Source organism: Gymnoscopelus braueri (genome assembly GCF_963280865.1).
Source record: "Gymnoscopelus braueri genome assembly, chromosome: 5".
In the NCBI taxonomy this organism is placed as follows: domain Eukaryota; kingdom Metazoa; phylum Chordata; class Actinopteri; order Myctophiformes; family Myctophidae; genus Gymnoscopelus; species Gymnoscopelus braueri.
The window spans coordinates 17,405,383-17,428,684 of record NC_137606.1 but is presented as its reverse complement, the minus strand read 5'-3'; the positions used below and the strand labels follow the sequence as shown (position 1 = coordinate 17,428,684).

Genomic DNA, 23,302 nt, shown 5'->3' with positions numbered 1-23,302 from the left:
GCGCGGCACTCGGTGCAGCGCTATGAGCTTGTAGATCTGCTCTTTTTGAATAGACAAAGTGTAAAATAATGCTTTTTAGCTCAAATCTAAAAATGACACAGATGCGTCCCAGGTCTTAATGGGTTAAAGAGCTGGAGAGACGGGGACAACCCCTGCTACTGAACAAACACTCAATAGCGAAGATTACTATCAGATTCAGTATATATTATAGAGCTTTAACTTTTCAAAAAATTTTTTTTTGTTTTAACCAAAACCATATCACTTGCAGATGCTCTAAAAGCCATTTAACTCTTGTCATTGCAATTTAACTCTTTCAATAACGTCATCCGAAGATTTCCGCTTCCATCCTCTTTCTGTCTATTGGTTTCCTGCAAATCCTTGTAACTTGAGTTAATTCAATCTGCTCTATAGCAAAGGGAGCGACAATTCCGGTTAATTTTTTTTCTTCTCTGGACGACGAACAGTGGTCCTCTTTGTGTTTACCAATCGTCTTACAAGCGATTATAATGTATGTAAATGTTCTGTGGCCAGTTGGGGAGGTGGGAAAGATGTGCGTTTTTGTCAAAAGATGGTGTCTTCAGCGTGCCTGCGGCAAAAAGAAGTTACCTCACGGGTGAAATTATTTTCCACTGGGAAGCGGACAGAGATCCTGTCTGTGTCCACACACGGTGGATCGATCGATCATTATGGATCTACATTTTCTGTGACCAGTTGAAATGGTTATAAAACATGAAAATCTCTGGCAGTTGGTGAGTTTATTAATGTATATATATATATATACTCTGGCAGTGAGAGAGAAAAACTGAAACAGAAACTTGAGCATAGTGTGTCAGTAATACCTTTGAGTTTGGAGATCTCTGTCTCTTTGGTCTGCTGCAGTTTGTCAAAGCGGTCCTTGTGTTCGTCCAGGGCTCGCCCGTGGTCCTCTCCCTGGACCTGATTCTGCTCCTGCAGCTCATAGAACTGCTTCTTAAGGTCATCATGCTGGTTCTACAGCGGCCACAGTAGTTGACAAAACAATGTGAGGGACATTGGGACGGGTGCAACAGTTAATCGAACTGATCTATTCTTTAAAACTATCAATAATTTATAAAAAATAATCAATTAATAATTGATCCCCATCTCTCATTTTTCAAGACTTCCAAAACTTTGAAAAATAGCAGATCTACCAAGCATCTGCTATTTTCTAAATCTTTGAATACTAATGTAATTAGCTAATATATATATCCGCTATTTACAAAATGTTCCCATCACAGTGGATTATAGTGTACCGGTACATGCTCACAGCAAGACTAAACTACCAGTGGTGTAAAGTAACTAAGTACATTTACTCAAGTACTGTACTGTACAGTACTTGAGTAAATGTACTTAGTTACTTTACACCACTGGTAGTTTAGTCTTGCTGTGAAATACCTCAAAACTGTACTTAAGTACAGTTTTGAGGTATTTTTTACTTTACTTGAGTATTTTTACTTCTACTCCACTGGATCTCAGAGGCAAATATTGTACTTTAACTCCACAACAATTATTTCAAAACTTGAGTTACTAGTTACTTTGTAGATTGTAGATTCTTTTTGATTATTATTACAAAACACACACTAAGAACTTCAGCCCTATATATATTTTGGCCATTTGAAAATAGCAGATCTACAAGCTCACAATGAGTCGCATCGCAACCCATTGTGAGCTTGTAGATCTGCTATTTTCAAAATATTTTTTTAATGAAATGGGACATTCTGCATAATGAGTACTTTTACTTCTGGTACTTTAAGCCCATTTTTATGCCAATACTTTTGTACTTTTACTCAAGTAAATTTAGAATTCCAAACTTTTACTTAGTATTTCTACATTGCAGTATTGATACTTTTCCTTAAGTACAACATTTTAGTACCACTGTAAACTTCACTTCACACAGAGAGTCAGAGGGATAGATCAACTCACCTTAAGCATCTGGTGCTGCACATGTAAAGAGTTGAATCTGCCACCGGCATCTTGCTGTTTGAGCAAAACAAAACCATTACAACCTCACACACTGCATAGTTCCAAACACAGGAAATGGGTGTGGTGAAAGAACCAATGCCTCAAAATACCTTTTCCTTGTTCAGTGATTGTTGAGTTTCAAGTTTGTACACCAGGTAATCTGTAAGACAGAGGTCAGAGCAGAGGTCAACAGCCAATCAATGCTCTACATCAGTGGTGGAAAAAAAGTATTCAAATGTTTTACTTAAGTAAAAGTATCAATACTGCAATGTAGAAGTACTCTGTTACAAGTAAAAGTCTGGAATCCAAAATTTACTTGAGTAAAAGTAGAAAAGTATTGGTATCAAAATGTACTTAAAGTACCAAAAGTAAAAGCACTAAAATGTTTGAAAATAGCAGATCTACAAGCTCACAACGCCTCGCGAAGCGACACGTTGTGAGCTTGTATAAAAATAGGGCTAAAGTGGTTCATGTAGGTTTTATAATGTAATAATTTATATCAGCAAAGTAACTAGTAACTAAAGTTTTCAAATAATTGTAGTGGAGTAAAAGTACAATATTTGCCTCTGAGATGTAGTGGAGTAGAAGTAAAAGTATAGACAAATATAGGAAATACTCCAGAGAAGTCAAAGTACCTAAAAATGGTACTTAAGTACAGTACTTGAGTACATGTACTTAGTTACTTTACACCACTGGCTCTACATCAGTGCTTGACGACTTTTTGTGTCCAAGGCACACCAATGGGCCAATCAAAATAATAGATCAATAGACTCTACAAGCTCACAACCAGTGGTTCGGTGTACTGTGAGACACGTCTAGGTGTGCCTTGGGAATGTTGTGACAATTTATTGCAATATAAAACTATACAAAAACGCATGTATGAATATATATTTTTTAATTTACTAGATCAGTACTTTTGTGCAATCATTTCCCAATACAGAGGCAAATTCTGTACCCTAAAACAATATTTTAACCACTTTCAACCTAGCGTCCCTAAATGTAATATAGGCAAATAACATTTTCTTTCATAGATTTTCAGAAATAACTAAAGTAGCCGATCTGCAAAATCAAAAGACGTTGCATGGTGGTGCGCTGTGAGCTTGCAGATCGGCTACTTTCACTAAGAACAGTGAATACAGATGTGCCTTGAGACTTTGACCTGCCCTTCGGTGTGCCTCGGGCACAAAGGGTTTGAAAACTTTCTCCGGAAAGAGCAGATAGGGCTTCTCCTACCTTCTTTGGCCTTTTTGTGTTCCAGTCTTTCCTTCTGTAGAGACTTCTCCAGCCGGGAGCGATGCTCATATACAACTGTGAAGAAACAATGATGGATTAATGAATGAATGAATGAATGGATGGAGATGCAAGCTTTGGGATTCATGGGCAGGCAGGGCGGGGCTTGGTAGAATCTAGTTGCCATTAACACATTGAGTGCCAGTCGCGTATATCTACGCGAACCTACTTAATTGCGCAACGTGCCAGTCGCGTAGATCTACGCCAACTGGTCTTTTTTTTTTTTTTTTTCACTCACAGGTTCACATTGCATTGTAGGCCTCGTTCGGTACGCCACATTTCATTGTAGCACCACCGGAAACGGAATTATCCACATCCGCTTCCATTCTAAAGCTGACACTAAAACGCCATTTTCTCGGTTGTAGTTTTTCTCGTCGCTGATCGCTGTTTAGTTAACATAAACCGTTGTAACTACAAGATGGCGGCTCGGATTTCGAAGCGGTTTTCACTGGTCGACTCAGACGGATCGCCTGTGTGTTTACAAACAGTTGAACGCGCGATTTTAACGGATTTACCTTTGTTTGTGGCGACGTAAAAAAAAAAAAAAAAAAACAATAAATCGCTGGCACAGGTGAGTACATTATGATATTAAACTCTGGCATGGAATGTGTTAAATAATACGCGTACATGTCTCCATACGAGAAGTGAGCCTAAAAAAAATACGTAAAAAACAAAATCCCTGTCATGGATCCAGTGTAGTTATTATTTAGTCACAAGCTCTTGTTAAAACTTTTCACTGGTTAAATATTTATAAAACCCACGGACAGACTTATCCACGTTCAGCCTTGCATCCCCATTGTGGGAAAGTCATGATAGGCCAACATTTTCTAAACTTTTAAAATCTATTATTTTTTTCATGACCCTTATAGTACAACAAAGTATAAAATCATCAAAAGATAAAATATGGAGAAACAAGGTTTCTGCCTGACAGCGTTTCTCCTGTGCAGTATGTGACTGAGGATAGGGATATTTATTCAGCCAGACCATGTACACACACACACAGCGACAGCTCCTCTATCAACACAAAGCTGTGGTATTTCTCACCCGTCAAATAGTAGGCCTAAAAACGTCTAATACTTTGTTTTGATAAATACTTAAAAGTCTTGTACAATGCAAGGGATTTGCCACAAATAAAAATAAATAAGTGTGCCATAAAATATTAACCTGCACTGTAGAATCCTGTGTTTTACTTTTAACACCTACAAGGTGTATGTACAAATGGAACCGACCTGGTTCCATGATACCATTTTGTACGCCCCTAGGAGCTAAATTAACACTCAGGACTTTACTGTGTAGGCAAAGTGTAGGAAAATGGAAGTCATTTTAGCAGGCCATAATTTTCAGTCATCAACAATTTATCTGACGCCATCCTGCCCCGATGTGGTCTGGTCTGGTGACCCCGCCCATCTGCTGCTGCATCACACAAAAACTAACTATTTGCTATTTGTTTGACCCAGACAGCTCTCCTCCACTGGCAAAAAGCTGCGGTATTCCACAGTATGTCACTACTGAGGTCATACCTTACTGGTTCTCAGGCTCACCTCCGACTCGTACACTTCATTTAAAAGCACTTTCAACCTTCCGTCTCTATTGTGGGCATGTTATTATAGGTGACAGTTGACAACATTGTCGAAACTTGCGAAAATAGCTCAAGAGTTTGTCGGCTATTTTTGCAGGACGACGTCTCTGTTATAACCCATTTAGACACTTGTCACTTTTTCATTTGAGCTAAAAAGCATTATTTTACACTTTGGCTATTAAAAAATAGCAGATATACAAGCTCATAGCGCGGCACAGAGTGCCGCGCTACGAGCTTGTAGATCTGCTATTTTTGAAAAATCTTGAAAATGTGTGCAAATCTTTGAATATATATTGTTTAAAGCGAACATTTTTAACTCTATTCTTTGCTTCTGGGGGTCCCTGGAACAAAAGATTTTTAGATGGGGTCGGCGGCCAAATACATATCATTTTGGGGGTCCTTGACATGAAAACGTTTGAGCACCACTGATATAGAAACATAAGTTTTTTTCAGAAAACTGTTGGGATTTAGAAGACATTTGTATAATCGGCCTCAGATCTTAATGGGTTAAGTGTTTAACCGGGGATGTTTTGCAGACTGTTGTATAATCCATGTCAGCACCAAGCATTTGCTTCACATTGTAGAAGAAATTACACCTAGCTGGAAGCTACCTGGTACAGCAAGAGACCTCCCCCCATTTACCGCTGAGCAACTCCCCTGCAATTTAGGGTGAGGCTGCCGTGTTCAGAAACCTTGAAGGCAGTGCTTTTCTTACCCCCAACCCATTTGAACCTTTACAGGCCTGCTTCTGAGCCTCACTTAGCCCTTCTATACGGTTCTGTCTTCTCAATATTTCTAAATATTCTTCTCAGTGTGTTAAACTGTAGCTCACAAGGTCTCTCTACCCAAATATCCTTGGTTTGCTTTGCAAATCAAGTTCTCAGACCTGCACAACACGCAAGTCAGCATAATCTAGATCAGCAATGGAAAATTCAAATCATGTGGATTGTGGACCTGGGGATCTGCGGCTCCAATGTGGAATTCAGACTTTATGAGGCCAAGCCTGTGATGCCAATCATCTACAGTATGACATCAGTCATTTATGACATATCTATGACGTATGATATATGACTCCAATTTTGTTCAAGGTTTCAACCCAATCAACTCACTTCAATTATAAAACGTATGTGAAAGGTCCTCCCTTCCTCTGCCTATACTGGCAGTATGCTAGTAGTAAGATATTTGGTGCTGATTAGTCCAGCGGTTTATGAGATTAGCTCTGACACACACACGCACGCACGCACGCACGCACACACAGCTTGCCTCCTGCAGAGCCACGCCGTAAAAATCTAGAGACAGGGATGTATGTGTGTGTGTGAGACTGTGTGTGTGTGTGTGTGTGTGTGTGTGTGTGTGTGTGTGTGTGTGTGTGTGTGTGTGTGTGGGTGTGTGTGTGTGTGTGTGTGTGTGTGTGTGCGTGTGCGTGTGCGTGTACATACGCATACAAGTACTGTGAAATAGACTAGAGTCTATTTCACAGACTCTAGTCTGTGAAATAGACTAGAGTAAAGAATAGCTAGTGCACACAATTTGCTTAATGTTCACACGGACACTTTGTGTGCACACAAAAAGGCTGCTAGAGCTAGCGACAATGAAATATCACAGGGAATAAAGAGTGAAGGAAAAAGAAGGCCCATAAAGAGCAAAGGAAAGAAAACAGCCTTAGGTGAGCCGGTGTCTAGACTGTCAGGGTACTGCAGAGCCCCCCAAGCCTCAATAATAACTCTCTTCTTCCACCGTCTCGCTGCCTCTATCTTTCCTGCCTCGTGGGCTGGGCTGTCAAGCTGGTGATGTGGCCATACTTCCTGAGTGCCAGCTGAAGAGAGACTGGGGTGAGCTGTGTAAACTGTAGTACCATACACCTATCCCAGTAGAACAGAATGACAGAGGGGAAATAAAACCAGAGACAGAGAGACAGAGACAGACAGAGACTGAGACACAGTGGTGTAAAGTAAGTACAAGTACTCAAGTACTGTACTTAACCCATTAAGACCTGAAGCCGATTCTACAAAATGTCTTCTAATTCCCAACAGTATTCTGAAAAAAAAAACGTATGTTTCTATAATCAGTGGTGCTCAAACTTTTTCATGTCAAGGACCCCCAAAATGATATGTATTTGGGTTAGGGTTAGGGTTGGGTTACATCGTATGTACTTAAGAAAAGATGCATTTAAGTATCAAAAGTAAAAGTACAAGTATCAAAAGTAAAAGTATTAAAAAGCCTTTTCATGGGTACAATGAAACCTAACAGCCAGAAATGTTGTCTACTTCTACATCTCCATCCACTTGTAGGTTTTACACAGTATGATTCATTCATCCTCAATAGTGCCCTGGGCTGAATGATAGTCTAACTCTCCACTATTAATGAAATACATCATAAGAGCTTGTGCTCTTATCAGCCGGATGCTCAAAAACTAAAAAAAGCCAGAACCTTTCCTTCATACGAACATGTAAACACTTCACCTTCGAATTCTCTTCTCACAAAGACACTTCAATGCCAGGGACCCGCGCACAGAACACTGACATATCTACTTCCTATTTTCTCAATATCCAAATCAAAGCCTGTGCATTATAAAGGACTGGCACAGAAATGATCCTATCAACCACCAAAAGCCATGAATGCAGTATGAAGCAGGCCTTATTAAGTTACTATAATGGACATAATATGTCCATTGTTGTGTCCTGTATAGCACACACAATAAACAGTCAAACGGTTAACCACGAAACACGGTTTTGTGGCCCCCGACTTCAAGTCATTTTACAATTGTGGCCCCCTGCCTAATCTAGTTGAATACCCCTGGACTAAAGGCTTGGAGTTTATTCACTGGATTCTTTTAATGGATTAACTACCAGTAAAGCTGACTTATTATTGGATCAGGTCGACCCCCCCCCCCCCCCCCCCCACATACTGTATCTGTGCTCGCATTATGAAAAGCTGTTCACACATACTGTAGGGCGACCTACTGGGAGCACACATTGCACTCAAGAAGACAAACAACCACTCAACCTCAAGTGATTGTCAATTAACCACTTATACCCACAATGCTTGGTCCTTTGGCTCTACTTGGTCTGCTCTTTTTTTACCTCTACGCCAAATCTCACAACGCGTCACACAGCGCAACGTGCTGTGAGCTTGTAGATCGGCTATTTTCGGCAGACGTTTCACCCCAGAATAGGGATGCTGGCTTCAAGTGGTTAAAAAAACAATCCTGTTCTCCTTGTCTCTAAGATGGTTATTGTTATCTTGAGATCACACACACACACACACACACACACACACACACACACACACACACACACACACACACACACACACACACACACACACACACACACACACACACACACACACACACACACACACACACACACACACACACACACACACACACACACACACACACACACACACACACACACACACACACACACACACACAGCTTGTCATTACTTACATCAGACATACCAGCATGTTATATACTTGAGGTCATACACTTTGTTTTTGTTTTTAAGGGAAGTGGGCAGTCTCTCCCACTCTGCTCAGTATTTGTTGTCCAGTGAGAGACAGACATCAGGGAAGCTGAGAGGGACTGGGGAGTGGAGGCACAGGAGAGAAGCTTCTTCTTATGGGATTTGATTATAGCTGTCCCCACAGGAACTTCTAAATAACCACTTTTCTAAATTATTTTGAAAACGAAACGTTGTGAGCTTTCAAAATAAACATTTTATTTTCCACTGTTCTACAGACTGGCCTGGCATATTAACATATTCTAGAAATGTCTGATCAGCAGTGGTGGAAATAGTACTCAAATGTTTTACTTAAGTAAAAGTATCAATACTGGGATTTAGAAATACTCCGTTACAAGTAAAAGCCCGGAATTCTAAATTTACTTAAAAAAAGTAAAGTAAAAGTAAAAAAGTATTGGTATCAAAATGTACTTAAAGTACAAAGAGTAGAAAGTAGTCTTTATGCAGAAGGTCCCATTTAAAGTTTTCGAATGTATAAAATGTCTAAAAATCATTTTAAAATAGCAGATCTACAAGCTCCTACATTGGCTATTTTCAAATGTGCATTGTGAGCTTGTAGATCTGCTATTTTCAAATGGCTGAAATGAATATAGGGCTGAAGTGGTTAATGTATGTTTTGTAATAATAATTAAAATCTACAAAGTAACTAGTAACAAAAGTTTTCAAATAATTGTAGTGAAGTAAAAGTACAATATTTCCCTCTGAGATGTAGTGGAGTAGGAGTAAAAGAACTGAAAACTGGAAATACTCCAGTCAAGTAAAAATACCCCAAAAAAAAAGTACAGTACTTGAGTAAATGTACTTAGTTACTTTACACCACTGCTGATCAGATTCAAATGAGTTTCTCTCCAGAGCAGCAGAGTAGCTGCGTCCATTACAACAATATCAGCCAAAATGTGTCAAAATGAGACCTACTATGTTTTCCCTGACTCAGTTCACCCTAAAGCGACACACCCTCTGCCTGGAGAATACTACACACATCCAGCTGAGATCAAAACCCGCTAGCATGATTTTAAAGCAGCAATCCAAAACCTTTTTTTGCGAATAAAACGTTATTTTGACCAATCTGTATGTTAAGCAAGTAAATGTTTCCAGAGTCATGTGGCCCATTGCTCAGCAGCCCAGTGAGCAGTGGTGGAAAAAGTACTCAACTACAAAAGTATCAATACTGCAACGTAGAAATACTCGTAAAAAGTAAAACTCTGGAAATCAAAATTTACTTGAGTAAAAAAGTACAAAAGTATTGGTATCAAAATGTGGTTAAAGTACCAAAAGTAGAAAGTACTCATTATGCAGAATAGTGCTCATAGTCTACTCTAGTGCTCATAGTCTTGCACTCTCCTTTCTTTTAGTCACGTTGCCCTCTCATTACGTCTTGTTTCTTATGTCTCATTATTTCCGAAATTCCGCAAGAATTCTGCAAAAAAGAAAACAGTGCTCAAGCAATCTCTTGTGCATCCAGTTTGTGACAGTGATGCCTTTTATCTGTGTTATAGCACTTTTTATTTCATTTCTTGGCATTTCTGATTTATTTTGATATGACAGTGAACAGAGAGATGAGAAAGAAGATGAGGAGGAGACAGACTATTATGAATAGATCACTCTAGCTGGTAGGCTAGCTGGCATCACCTCAGGTAGCCTACAAATATCTTGCCTCCTTATAATTAATAATCAAGAGTCAGGTTATCCATATATAGCCTATTGCATTGGTTCACAAAGTGGGTTCCGGGGACCCCCAGGGGTCCTTGGGGGGATACCAGGCGGTCCGCAGCAAAATGTGTTAATAAAGCGTCACAATCGTTTTGACCTTTATCCATATTTCATTCTTTGGCTATTCAAAAATAGCAAATCTACATGCTCATAGTGCGGCACCAAGTACCGCACTATGAGCTTGTAGATCGGCTATTTTTGAAAAATCTTGAACATGTGTGCAAATCTTTAAATCTTTTTTAACACAAATCTTTGACTCTGGGGTTCCCTGGCACAAAATATTTTTAGATGGGGGTCCACGGCCAAATACATATCATTTTAGGGGTCCTTGACACGAAAAAGCACTGGCCTATTGCATAATTATGTATTTCAGCACCATAGAGGCAGAGATGTCTCTTACTGCCTCTGTGTGGGTGGCTCCAATGTGCTTGGTAACACTGTTTACAGAACGTTATCGTTCATCAGTGTGTAAACAGACACAATTATCGCTTAGTTATCGTGCTTGGTGTGATCGGCCCTTCACTCTGTGATCCACGGGGTGCCCCACAATAGCGTTATAATCATGTGTTATTCATATTTGGATATGGCACCCAGGCCAGGATCCCTCTGCTTGAACTTATTAATGAAAGAGTAAGAATTGATATTGAAAAACAGCCTACTAGATGTGCTTTATGTTCATTAAGTAGTTGCTTTGCCAGCTCCTGCGGAATCTAAAGAGCTTGTTCACATCCATCCCGTTTTATTCTTTAGCTTAGGTTTCATTCTTAGGTTTGATATCTACTGCAAAGTGACACCTCTCACCTGCACAAGAGAGACTGTGATTCTACATTATCTTCTGCTGATATTTATATCTGCAGCAGGTGTTTCTCTACTTGCACAAGAAGCATTTCTGCCCCGTTCTTCTGACCATGATATACTGTGCCTGCCGTATGCATATTTGACACTGTGCCATCTTGTTATCCGACCTTGCTTCCCTTGTTTCTTTCTCTATTCTCTACCTCAGTGGTTCTCAAACTTTTTCATGTCAAGGACCCCCAAAATGATATGTATTTGGCCGCGGACCCCCATCTCAAAGTATTTTGTTCCAGGGACCCCCAGAAGCAAGGATTAGAGTTACAAATGTTTGTTTAAAAAGAATATATACACATTTACCAAAGCCATGGTTAATGAGCGTTCTCTTGAATATTATAGCTACAGCAGGGGAAAGGAATCCAAGCGTACTAGTACTAATCCAACCAAACAAGTCCAGCAACCTAGCAACAACACAGTCACACTAAGCCCACACATCAATGGGTTCATTTTTCCACCTAGCCTTATCTGTTACACACTTTAGAGAAAAAAGGGAACCCAGGCTCAGTGACAGCTCGTGTCCCCTAAGGCCAATGTCCCTTATGGTGTCGTTAAAGTGCATGGTCAGAACAAACAAGGGGCCTCCAGTAAGGCAGTGACCTTTACTGGTCTCCTGGGTTAGCTAGCAGTGGCCAGGTTGCCGTCGGTCAGGCTTGGCTAGTGGTGTGTGGCGGACTGGGACGCGTATCAAATCACACAAGCACTATTAAATGTAACAGGGCTGCCTCTGGTTTTTGTGTGTGTTTGCATGGGTGCGTGTCTGTGCACATTGAAGAATCATGTTCGTAATGTATATTGCACAGGTGCACAGTGTACTGTATAGATATGCAAATGCATGTATACAGTACGATGTGCCTGTGCATATAGCTATCTGGAGGTTTGTTTTACTGGCAAAAGTGTGTGATTTGATATTGATGTCAGACAGTCCTTTCACACACACACACAACATGCAAAATGTACTTGATGGGTATTGGCAAGAACCTCACGAAACGATATGTATCACGATATATTGCGATACATTGCGATATATATTGAGATGAATCACTGGAAGGCGAACTAGCTGTAGTAGAGCGACATCTAGAGGAGTGGGCTGTCAGGACCGGACTTCTACCATTGGTTTCTATGATGGGCATTTTTTTCTCCAAAAGTATTGCGATACTACAGCCTGGAGTATCGATACAGTATTGGGAAATAAAATATCACAATATATTGCCATATCGATTATATTGCCCATCTCTAGAAATGTGTACCGTTCTTTATGGATGCCCAGAAATCTTTGAGTACTCATACTGCATCAACACTGGCCAAGCAGAAGGCCCAAGTGAGTATATAAAACACATAAATAGCCCAAAAATTCAAAATGCATTTCCATCTGATCTAGCTCATGACCTCTGTCATATCTAATCCTCTTCTCTTTCCTGTCACTGTGAGCTTAAAGGACTTACTGAGGAGTATCTGATTACATAGATTACAAAACATGGCTCACCCTGATCCATTACAGTTCAGTAAAAAGGACAGAAATCAGATTACAGGTGTTGAAAAAAGAAAAACAATAGGTAAAAAGTGATTACCTTGTTGATTACTCAGCAGCACTGACTGTTTTCCTGGGCGGGTGCTGGTTGGTAAAGTGTCAAAACTCAGCTGCCTTTTTACTCAAATTGTAACTCTGATCACTTTTGCAACTCTAGACAGGTGGGAACCAGGTTGACTTCTACATCAACCATCTAACTGACTTCAAGCTGAAGAAGAGCCACTTTGTACAAGACTCCAACCTAATGGGGTTAACCTGTAAAGCCTGGATAATTCTGTTACCAATCAAGTCAACAATTCTAAATAGTAAAAAAATATATATTATATATTTTTTACTATTTAGAATTGTTGACTTCATTGGCAACAGAATTATACTTTCATAGCCATTTTAGACATTTATTGTTATTATTTCTAAACTATAGGAAAGGCTAAGCGCAAAAAAACCCTCATGTTTCACATCTGTGACCTCAAGGACCGCTATAGCTCGGGACTCTGCAGTGGTGGAAAAAGTACTCAAATGTTTTACTTAAGTAAAAGTAAAAAGTATCAATACTGCAATGTAGAAATACTCTGTTCCAAGCAAAAGTCTAGAATTCAAAATGTACTTGAGTAAAAGAATAAAAGTATTGGCATCAAAAATGTACTTAAAGTACCAAAAGTAACAGTACTCATTATGCAGAATGTCCCATTTCAAGCTTTCAAATGTATACAAATCGTTTGAAAATAGCAGATCTACAAGCTCATCGTGAGCTTGTAGATCGGCTATTTTCAAATGGCCAAGAAACGTATATAGGGCTGAAGTGGTTAATGCATGTTTTGTAATAATAATCTAAATCTACAAAGTAACTAAAGTTTTCAAATAATTATAGTGGAGTAAAAGTATAATATCTGCCTCTGAGATGTAGTGGAGTAGAAGTAAAAGTATTGGAGATTGGAAATACTCAAGTAAAGTACAAATACCTCAAAACTGTACTTAAGTACAGTACTTGAGTACATGTACTTAGTTACTTTCCGCCACTGGGACTCAGTGACATAGCGTTGCCATCAGGACTGGGGGGGTGCCATGCGAATATTTTTGACCTATTTTCAAATGTTGTGTTGCATATTTGAAGGTATCGACAGGCATGTCTGTTCAAACAGGTGGTAATAAAATCTGATATTCCACTGTGAAACAAGTGCTTAAATCAGGTCTTTTTTTACAGCCTGTGCATAATTTCAGATTTAAAAAAAATAAACACGGAATTGTGCTCTTCCTGGCTGCCTGAGAGCACGCCTCTGTGTGAAATAGAGAGTAGGCCATTCATCATCTTAAAACATGGTGCAAAAACACAATGACTGGGCAATATAAATCACTGCAGGAATTGTTTGATTAGAGGGATGTTATTTTGGTCCAGCAAACAGACACCGAGGACACGTTTGCCAAGACCTGTCATAAGAAGCCAGATCTAAACAAATAATTGCCCTCCAGCACAGAGCAAATGAAGACCGTGATTGTAATGTCACTTTGTAAATCAGTTACAAGACCAGAAATAAATATCTATTTATATGACACTCAATTCTCTTCCAATAATGAGCATTATGGCCAACAGACACGTACATATGTATGCACATTAGGCAGAGCCATCAGGATACATGCATAGCTGTAAAGTGCCAGCTGGTTCTTTTAATGACTGACAACTGCTTGTCTGTGGTTATGGTGGGCAATCAATACCCCCCCCCCCCCCCCCACTCTAAACCCTTAACCCATTAAGACCTGGGGCCGATTCTACAAAATGTCTTCTAAATCCTAACAGTTTTCTGGAGAAAAAAACGTATGTTACTATATCAGTGGTGCTCAAACTTTATGTCAAGGACGCCCAAAATTATATGTATTTGGTCGCGGGCCCCCCATCTCAAAATATGTTGTTCCAGGGACCCCCCTAGACGCAAAGATTTGAGTTTTGTTCGCTTAAAAAATATATATATGTATATATTCAAAGATTTGCACACATTTTCACGATTTTTCAAAAAATAGCAGATCTACAAGCTCATAGCGCGGCACTCGGTGCCACGCTATGAGCTTGTAGATCAGCTATTTTTTAATAGCCAAAGTATGAAATAATGGTTAAAGTGGTCACACAGTTCCCGGTCTTAAAGGGTTAAGACGTAGCCCACCTCTATAAATATATATATATATATAGGTCACTTTACAGCGATCAACATAGCATAGATATCAAATGACCGTTGTCTGACAATTTACTGGGTCTCCACCACTTCTGAACAATGACAACAAACATGGGTGTGGTGGTGTTTGTTTGTCTGTGCAATGCAAAGGGCCCCAACAGTAACTTTACCTATGGGCTTACTCTTTGTGTTCTCTGAATACGCTTCGATGCACAGCTTTTGGGGCATGTTGTTATTATAGCCGAACATTTAAAAAAAAAATCGAAGAAATACAAATAAAAAATGATATTTCGACGTACGTCAAATTGTACATAATACGGCTTAAGTGGTGAATAAGTTGCGAAGGTCAAAAGTACTTCCATTCCATTATTGTTGTGGTCAAGTCATTTAGAACATTCAAAACACTTCCCTTAACCTTTATTATTATTATGAAAGCGGTTTGATTTTATCACTTGAAATATTGCTGATTGAATATAGACAGTACCGTTTTGAGAAAAAAAGATCATCATAGATAGATCTATGATGCCTCTATTGATCTAGCAATAACGTATCCACTGCCTTTTGGGCACGTAAACAATGTCACCACTGGTAAGTTATGAATCCTTTCTTGCGGAACAGTGTGTTGATGCCATTCTGGAACCAATATTACTGACCGTGAGCCATTTCTTCTGCTATTGAAACGCAAAGAACTGGTTGGAAAGTACACTAGGCACTGGCTCTGAACCGGCCCTCACACTGCCTTGGTGGAAGAGGGGTATTAGTGACACTTCACAGTACACTTCTATACATGTTTGGTTCTCCGCTACTGGATGCATACTGTAGGCTAGTCCAGTGCTTCCCAAAAGACACACCGGTGTGCCGTGTCCAGATTTTACACACATACTTTTCTATTTTACACACTTACACACATTATTATTGTAATATATACAACTACACAAAATAGTTCTGAAATTCGAATTAATCTTTATTTGACTATATCAGTGCACTTTATGTGCACTCATTTGACAATACAGAGGCCAATGTTATTCCCTAAATGGGCCCCAATGGGCCTGTCATTATAGGTGAGAATTTGCCGTGTCACATTGTGAGCATGTATTTTCGCTATGAATACAGGTGTGCCTTGAGATTTTCACTTGCCCATTGGTGTGCCTTCTTGGGCAAAACCAGTTTGAAAACCACTGGGCTAGACCTTTGAAGGAGAAATAAGAGCCAATTGTGTAACCTTGATGGTATAATTAACTAATGATGCTAAGGTGGCTGCTTAGACTGCGAGAAACTCAAGAGGTGCCATCGAGTGGAATTTGAGTGAGAGTTCAAGCACACTGAAAGCAGTGTGAATTTTGATTTTGGAGTTTTAAAAAGACAGCATACCAATAATTTTCCACTGCTTTTTCCAGCAATAAAATTAAGATAGGAATAGATACTGACAGAGGGGAATACAATCGATAAGGATGAACGATTAAGTAATGCAACACCTTTGGGCATACGTATCACTATCAGCTCAGTTTGTCTTTTGTGTTTATTAACATGTTGTGAACATCACATTAACTGAATCATTTTGTGAGCTGTGATGATACCATTGTCTACGGTTTTAGGACCAACAAACAGAAAGGAAGCAAATCTAGGCTATGTCTTATGACTATGTCTTATGACTAAGACCAGTGGGGTTCGCCAAATTATTTGGAGGGGTTGCCAGTTGCTTTTCTGAATGTGCTCAAAGAAATGAAAATCGGAATAAAAAAAATATGTTTTTTGGAAGGGGAGAGAGCGAGGAAGAAGGTATATGCGCGATTGCGCGTGCACATTTCTGTCTGTGTGGCACTGGCCACACTGAGACAGACCGTTCACGCTGGCTCTGCGCTCCCTGCAGCACAAAGGAGATTTACTCCTACCTTTGCCACATAAACTTAAGTTGCTCTGTAAAAGTTAAAAAAACTGCGAAAGGTTAAACTGTGTCGCAACTGTCCTCGTAATACATGAAACGGTGGCTATCAACAGCTTGTGGATGGTGGATGGAACGGTGTAGTGGATGCATCTTGCCCATAAAAAGATATCACACCCCACCTAACACCACACAAGTATTGTCAACTTCGACCCACAAGTGAGAAGAAGCTTACAGTGGGCAAGTTGAGGCACAGTTGTTTAAAAAGCAGGTGAAAAAAATAATTTATCAGCCCCAATGTGTCTGAGGTTCTGACACACGAAAGCTTAACGTCAGTGAAAACAAAAAAGATTATGACAAACACCCAAATCACATCGATAAATCAGTGGAGTTTTTCAACATAAGAGGTGGAATTGCAAGGCCAACGTCGGTGGCCAGTGCCATTGGCTACTGGAGCTGTGTGAAGAGGTGCGTATATTGTCCTCTCAGATGCAAGGTTCGATTCGAGTGTAATATTACTCCTCTTATCAAACCCCCCGTTTTAAAAAATATACCTATAATTAAAGTCTTAACGATGAACTAATATAGTTATTTCATTTAGTATAGCCGTCTCAGTCTGTATGTGTGCATGCACGTGTTTGTTCATTGTGCAAACACTGAACACACACAATGCGTGCTTGTTTGCGTGTATGTTGCTAGATTGGTGAGTATGGGGGGTGGGGGGGGGTCGTGAGTCCTAGCCAAGTCTTTTTGGGGTTCGCCACTCGCCAGCCAAAAAGGTTGAGTACCGCTGACTTAGACTTATGTCCAATGGCAAATACAGAAAAAAGACAATTTACAAGCTCACAACATGTCACAATGTGATGCTTTGTAGGCTTGTAGATCTGCTGTTTTTAGGGGGGGGGAACATTTTAGAACATTTGCCCCAAGATTAATGTGGTTAAAGCTGAGTGTATTATACTGTGACTCTACCATCAGCATGACAAAGTTAATAGTTGCTTACAGAGAAACTAAGTAGACTTTATTCAGTTTCCAGTGGCAGTCAAGTAAGTCAGTAAGTCTACTCTAGCATCCTCTTATTGTGATGTATTTGCAGCCTACTTTGTTGTGAAGAAGGGCTAAACAGTATGGCTGCCGGTGGCACAAACAGTCTAAACCCATTCATGGACAGGTTGGTTATTCCACATAGAAGAGAGTACTATAGCCTGCCGTTCATAAATCACTGTCTAAACCAGTGGTTCACAACCTTTTTTCCTCTGAGCCCCCCTTCTTACATCTGACAAAAGCACACACACGCAATGTTGTTGTGAGCTTGTAGATCAGCTATTTTCACTATTTCAGAAACTTATTTCAGAAACTTAAAATACAAAAAGAGTCGACAATTGACAATGAAATGCCCAAAACACGTATGCCAGGTTTAAAGTAAACATTTTAACAATGTTATGAGTGATTCTAAATGACAAGGTATATAAGTGGCTCTGACTGACACCTCTCTACCAGGCTGTAAGACCGGCTCTACAGGTTGAAGCAGATGCTTGGGGTGACCTCATGACTTTAGTGTGCTCTCTTATCTCAGCTGAGATGTGCCCCAGGGCAGGGTGGCTAGAACCGTGCGTGTGCGTGTGTGTGTGTGTGTGTGTGTGTGTGTGTGTGTGTGTGTGTGTGTGTGTGTGTGTGTGTGTGTGTGTGTGTGTGTGTGTGCAGACTTGCACTGATTAAAACACACTCACATTCAAGTAGACTGTTAGATTTATACAACTACTAGACCATACCCGTCGGGGGATATGAGCACCCACGCTTGTTTCACGCACATGATTTGGCAACCCGGGAGCCAGCAAACCAGAGCCATAAAGAGAGTTCTGACACTAGCGTCGACTCCCAATGTAAGAATGGAATGCGGAAGTGCTCCGTCTATCTCAATGAGATAGTTCCAATGTTTGGAACTATAGCCCATAGAGCACCGAAGTCCTGACGTGACTCGTTCATCCCCAGGTTTGCGGAAGTAATTTCTCTATGGAGAATAACATTGGGTCATCTTAGAATCGTCTCATATAAGAATTGTGGTCCAAAAATAAACACAGCGTGTCGGCGTTATTGTCAGGGAGGGGGTTCTGTATCGTTTATGATAGTCAGTCACTTATATTTGATACAGTCTGTTTCTGGCGAAAATGTAACTAATTCGGCGGAAGTAACATTAGCGTTTTCTCACCGTCAGTTGATGCTTCATATCCATAAGAGTCAACACGCCGGGGTCATTTGTTTATTTTTGGAACACAGTTCTTATTTGACGCGATATTAAATACGTCTATGGGATTCAGAACGGGGGTGGAAAACTGCGAACCAGGTAGACAAACAAAGGATGTGTAAATGACGTCAGACTTCGGCGGTCTATAGGAGCCCGCTTTGCGGCGAGATCAAAGCGTGTCGTTACTCTCTTTTCTACACTCTGCAGCGAACACAAAAACGCTAATAAACAGCTGACATTTGGGGAAAGTGAAAAACGGGGCTTCGCTGTTCCGTGCACATGGTAATGGTGAATGTCTGTGTGCAAATGCAGATCAATTGCTCCAGCCACTGAGGAGAACCGGGCAGAAGAGATTTTGGGCTCACCGCACACACAGAGCTTTGTAGAATTATAGGAGGATAGGAGGATTATTAGGAGGATTATTAGGAGGATTATAGGAGGATATGAGGATAGGAGGATAGGAGGATAGGAGGATAGGAGGATAGCCTACAACTTAGTCCCCAGGACTTTTTAAGTGTTATCCTTTTAGCCTAAATGTCTGACTGTACCTCGTGCTGTTTATATTTCAGACTAATAAAGTATTCAATCAATCAAAACATTTACCTTGTTTACACAAGATAATAACCTCTAGGTACAAGATAAAGATTAAAGATAGACTCTTGGGATGTTGCTTCAACTTGACACCTAGCTACCACAGAACATTCATTGGGCTTTCGTCATCTTTCAGTTACTCAGCCTCTTAAAGTCCTTGGTGTACTTAATTTATACATTTGTAACTCAAAGAGTGTACACGGGTAACATTACATACAAATGGACCCTTAGGGTCCACCTGGACCCTTTGCATAGACAGACCCTTAGGGGTCCATTTGGTTACACACTGAGGGCTTTACTGTGTAGTGTACACCAGTCTTTCTCAAAGTAGGGTCCAGGGATCCCCAGGGGTCATTGATGGGGTTCCAGGGGGTCCCCAGATCATTATTGATAGGAACCAAAATACCAAAAGGACCCTTAGAGGTTACAGGTATGTATCTACGAGTGTACAAATGGTTCCATGTGTACAATACACTCATCGGGGTTATGGGGGTCCGTGGTCAAATGCATAAGAAACTGGGGGTCCTTGAAATGAAACAAGAAATGACACAGTCATATATATATCAGCTCGCACTAAGCTAAATCCCTTGAGTTCCGTCTGGCCCAACTGCTGGAACAGAAGGTGGCGGTAATGTTCCTATGAGATGGTTGCCAACCGCCCTTAAACTCCAAGAAGAAGAAGGTTCAGGTTCAGTCCAGGGGCCGACATTATAACTCTATGGGGGCCAAACATTAGCCACGTTAGTACTGCTAGCTGCATTCGTTGATACTGTAGTGTATTTTTGAACTCTATGATAGCTACACGGAGGAGATTGGGTCACCATGGCTTTTCACACAGAGACAACTTTTTCAGGCTGTAGTACAGAAGAGAGAAAACGGAAAGTGTGCTGTAGTAGTGTACAGAGTGTGTGTTTGGAAGAACATCTACCCTTGACAGAAAAACAATGTACGATATGACACACGAAAACTGTGGTGAAGCACAAGTGAAAGTAAGCCAAGTGAGTGTGATATTAATGAATACATGCCATTTGTGGTCTTCTTTATATTGTGATTGCATGTTTATGTTGGCAAATAAATCGTTGCTGTTCATAGAGCATCTAATTATTTCCGTAGCAAAGAGGCTACACTTTACGTCATGGAGGTCACTGTACGTGATATGAATATTTACATACAGTGTATAGCTGCCTCTGTGTCAGTTTGGTACTTTGAAGTTTTTGGTTCCTACCTACCTGCAGCCAAAGTAACTAATTGTCGGTGCACCAGTGTTTCCGGGGACGTTTATTACGGATGTACAGGTGCAAAAAAAAAATGTTTTGCCAAGCTAGTTTCAGTGTTGTAAAAGTTCATACCAAGAAGATAAAAAAGTCCCCTAAAATTCCTCTTTTATATGCATGCAGCCAATAAGGTACGGTTTGTTGATATTTTTTTGTTGTTTTTTGCCAAAGAGATTTACTTTGAGATTTATTGTTGTGTTGGAACCCATGTTGTAAGCTAAGTAGCTAAGTGCTAACGAAAAATGTTTGCCAAGTGAATTATTGTTGTAGATGCTGTAGTTTGTCTGATTTGGTTGCAGATCGGTGATTTATTGTATTTCATGTACGTTTTTGTCAGTTCTCGCGGTCTGGATCTAATAAATCCTACCAGTAAATACTAAGAGCATGTTGCTGTCATCAATGCCCCAGAGGGAATTACACAGTGCCTTGTTCGATCTCCACCGAAAATTCCGAAATGTTCCTGAGAACCCAAGTGTTGACGTTTCGTCTGGCAGCAGAAAGGGCTCATATATTGTAGCATTGTCAATGTAATTTCAGTACAGCATTTACACGCATGTGGCAATGTGTATGTTTTCTTATGTTTAGAATTAATAATACCATACAAATGACACCAATAAAAACGATTAACAAGTAAACAGGATACCAATGAGGCCAGCCAATGAGGAGACAGTGCTGTTATGTTACCAAGGCCAGCCAATGAGGAGAAAGTCACGAGAAAGTGACGACTATGTGCAGCGTCTGTTTACTGATCAGCCCTGCCAGCCAGCCAGGCGAGCTGATAAAAAAGTTTGAGAACTTAACACAATCACAACGCCGCCCACCAGTCAGTCGGTCAGCTGTGTTTACACTACTCTGGGTTCCTTTAGGGGGTCTATAGGGGGTCTAAATTGACCCATACAAGTCTGTAACTCTGACAGTACCAAATGGACCCGTTAGGGTTTGTATCCTGTCAGAGTTAAGGGGGAGACCTTGACATTTTAAAAGTTTGAGAACCACTCGCACTACTACAGTACCTTGGAGCTGCGCAGAGAGGGACTCCTGGTGCTGCTGGTACTTCAGAGCCATCGCCTCCGTCCTCTTCAGCTGCTTGTGCACCTCGTAGGAGATCATGCCCCCGTAGATCATGCCGAACACCACGGTGGCCAGCAGCAAGGACTGGAAGATCCTCCTCTGCCTCCGCGAGCACACCCCGTTACCCATGGTGGTGGTGCTGGTAGACCTCCTCCCGCAGCTCCCCTCCTCCCCAGACCCAACGAACCCCGTGTCTGCTGCCTGGGCTGGAAAACTTCCTCCACTCACTTTTCTCTGTCCCGTCTGTCTGTCCCCCTCCTCCTCACTGCATGTTCTCCAGATGTTCTTCTATTATAGGACTGTCTTCACCCGGATGTTTCCCTAATAATAATAATAATAATAGGTGATCTCTTCAGGACTTGTTCTCATTGATGCATGATGATCGCCACATCCACACGGACTCCACTCCCTCCACTCCCCTGTTACTTATTTCAGAGGACGGAGCTGAAGCTCTGATTTCTCCGCTTTGACTTTAAACAAACTCGCATCAAAACTCCTCCCGTTGTTTCCTGAAAAGCAAGAAGGCAGCGCAACAGTCCTTATTGGCACCATGCGCGTTATTATCCTGTTGTTACGAACAAACAGATTGAAGTGCTGCTGCTGCTGCCCGATAGAAGCCGAAAACAGTGAGAAAGTTGGCTTTTTTTGTTGTTGGGGCGACACGGCGGCCTACGTCGTTGCACCTAGTTTAGTTTAGTTACGTGTCACCTAAAAAAGCAGCTGCCTGCCATCCAAACTGCTGCTGCAACTCTAAAAGGGAAGTCCCACCCCTCCGAAAACAAGGCCTTAATAATTACCCTACTCCCGCCCCACAGAGGAAGACATTTCACCCTTATTGGTCACCGCAGAGCTCTGTCAGAAAGGACTGGAATGTGAGGGTGGGCTGGAGGGTCTGGGACTCGGGGTCTGGACTCTGGAGTAAAAGTATTGTAGAAATACTCTCTGTTACAAGTAGAAGTCCGGAATTAAACATTTGCCTGTGTAAAGTACAAAAGTATTGGTATCAAAATGTACTTAAAGTACCAAAAGTAGAAAGTATTCATTGTGCATCATTATTTTCAAATGATAAAATGTATGAAAACATATTTTTTTAGCAAATCTACAAGCTCACAACACACATTGTGAGCTTGTCGATTGGCTATTTTCAAATGGCCAAAATGATAGGGCTGAAGTGGCCGTTATGATGTATGTTTTGTAATAATAATCAAACTCTACAAAGTAACTAAAGTTTTCAAATAATTGTAGTGGAGTAAAAGTAAAAGTACTGAAAACTGGAAATACTCCAGTAAAGTAAAAAATACCTCAAAAGTAAGTACAGTACTTGAGTAAATGTACTTAGTTACTTTCCATCACTGGGACAGGTTCTCAACGTCGAGTTCTGGGATCACCAGGAGAGGTCCCTAATGGACCTTCTAATGTGTGAGGGGCCGTGGCTTTTCAATTACTTTTTTTACTATTTATTTTATTTTATTTTATTTCTTAATGATAAAACACTGAAACTGTGTCTGTGTGAACCTGCTGTGCTGATCTGTAAAGTACAAATGTACTCAAAAACTTGACTAGCATGACTGTTATTACAGTTTACAGTTTAGGCATTTAGCAGACGCTCTT

General features: G+C 40.6%; 1 protein-coding gene across 2 annotated transcripts in view; it reads right to left on the bottom strand.

Annotated features, from left to right (window-relative positions):
- golim4a (golgi integral membrane protein 4a) overlaps positions 1-22,428 on the bottom strand; it is a 41,088-nt gene extending 18,660 nt beyond the window's left edge. For both annotated transcript variants that reach the window (XM_080429562.1, XM_080429563.1), the window contains exons 1-5: positions 21,634-22,428; positions 3,214-3,288; positions 2,091-2,140; positions 1,942-1,995; positions 840-990 (exon numbers count right to left, since the gene is read on the bottom strand). In XM_080429562.1, the coding sequence (XP_080285688.1) occupies positions 840-990; positions 1,942-1,995; positions 2,091-2,140; positions 3,214-3,288; positions 21,634-21,820 (517 nt within the window). In that variant the 5' untranslated portion in view covers positions 21,821-22,428. The remainder of the gene's footprint in view (positions 1-839; positions 991-1,941; positions 1,996-2,090; positions 2,141-3,213; positions 3,289-21,633) is intronic.
- Between the last annotated feature and the right edge of the window lie 874 nt (positions 22,429-23,302).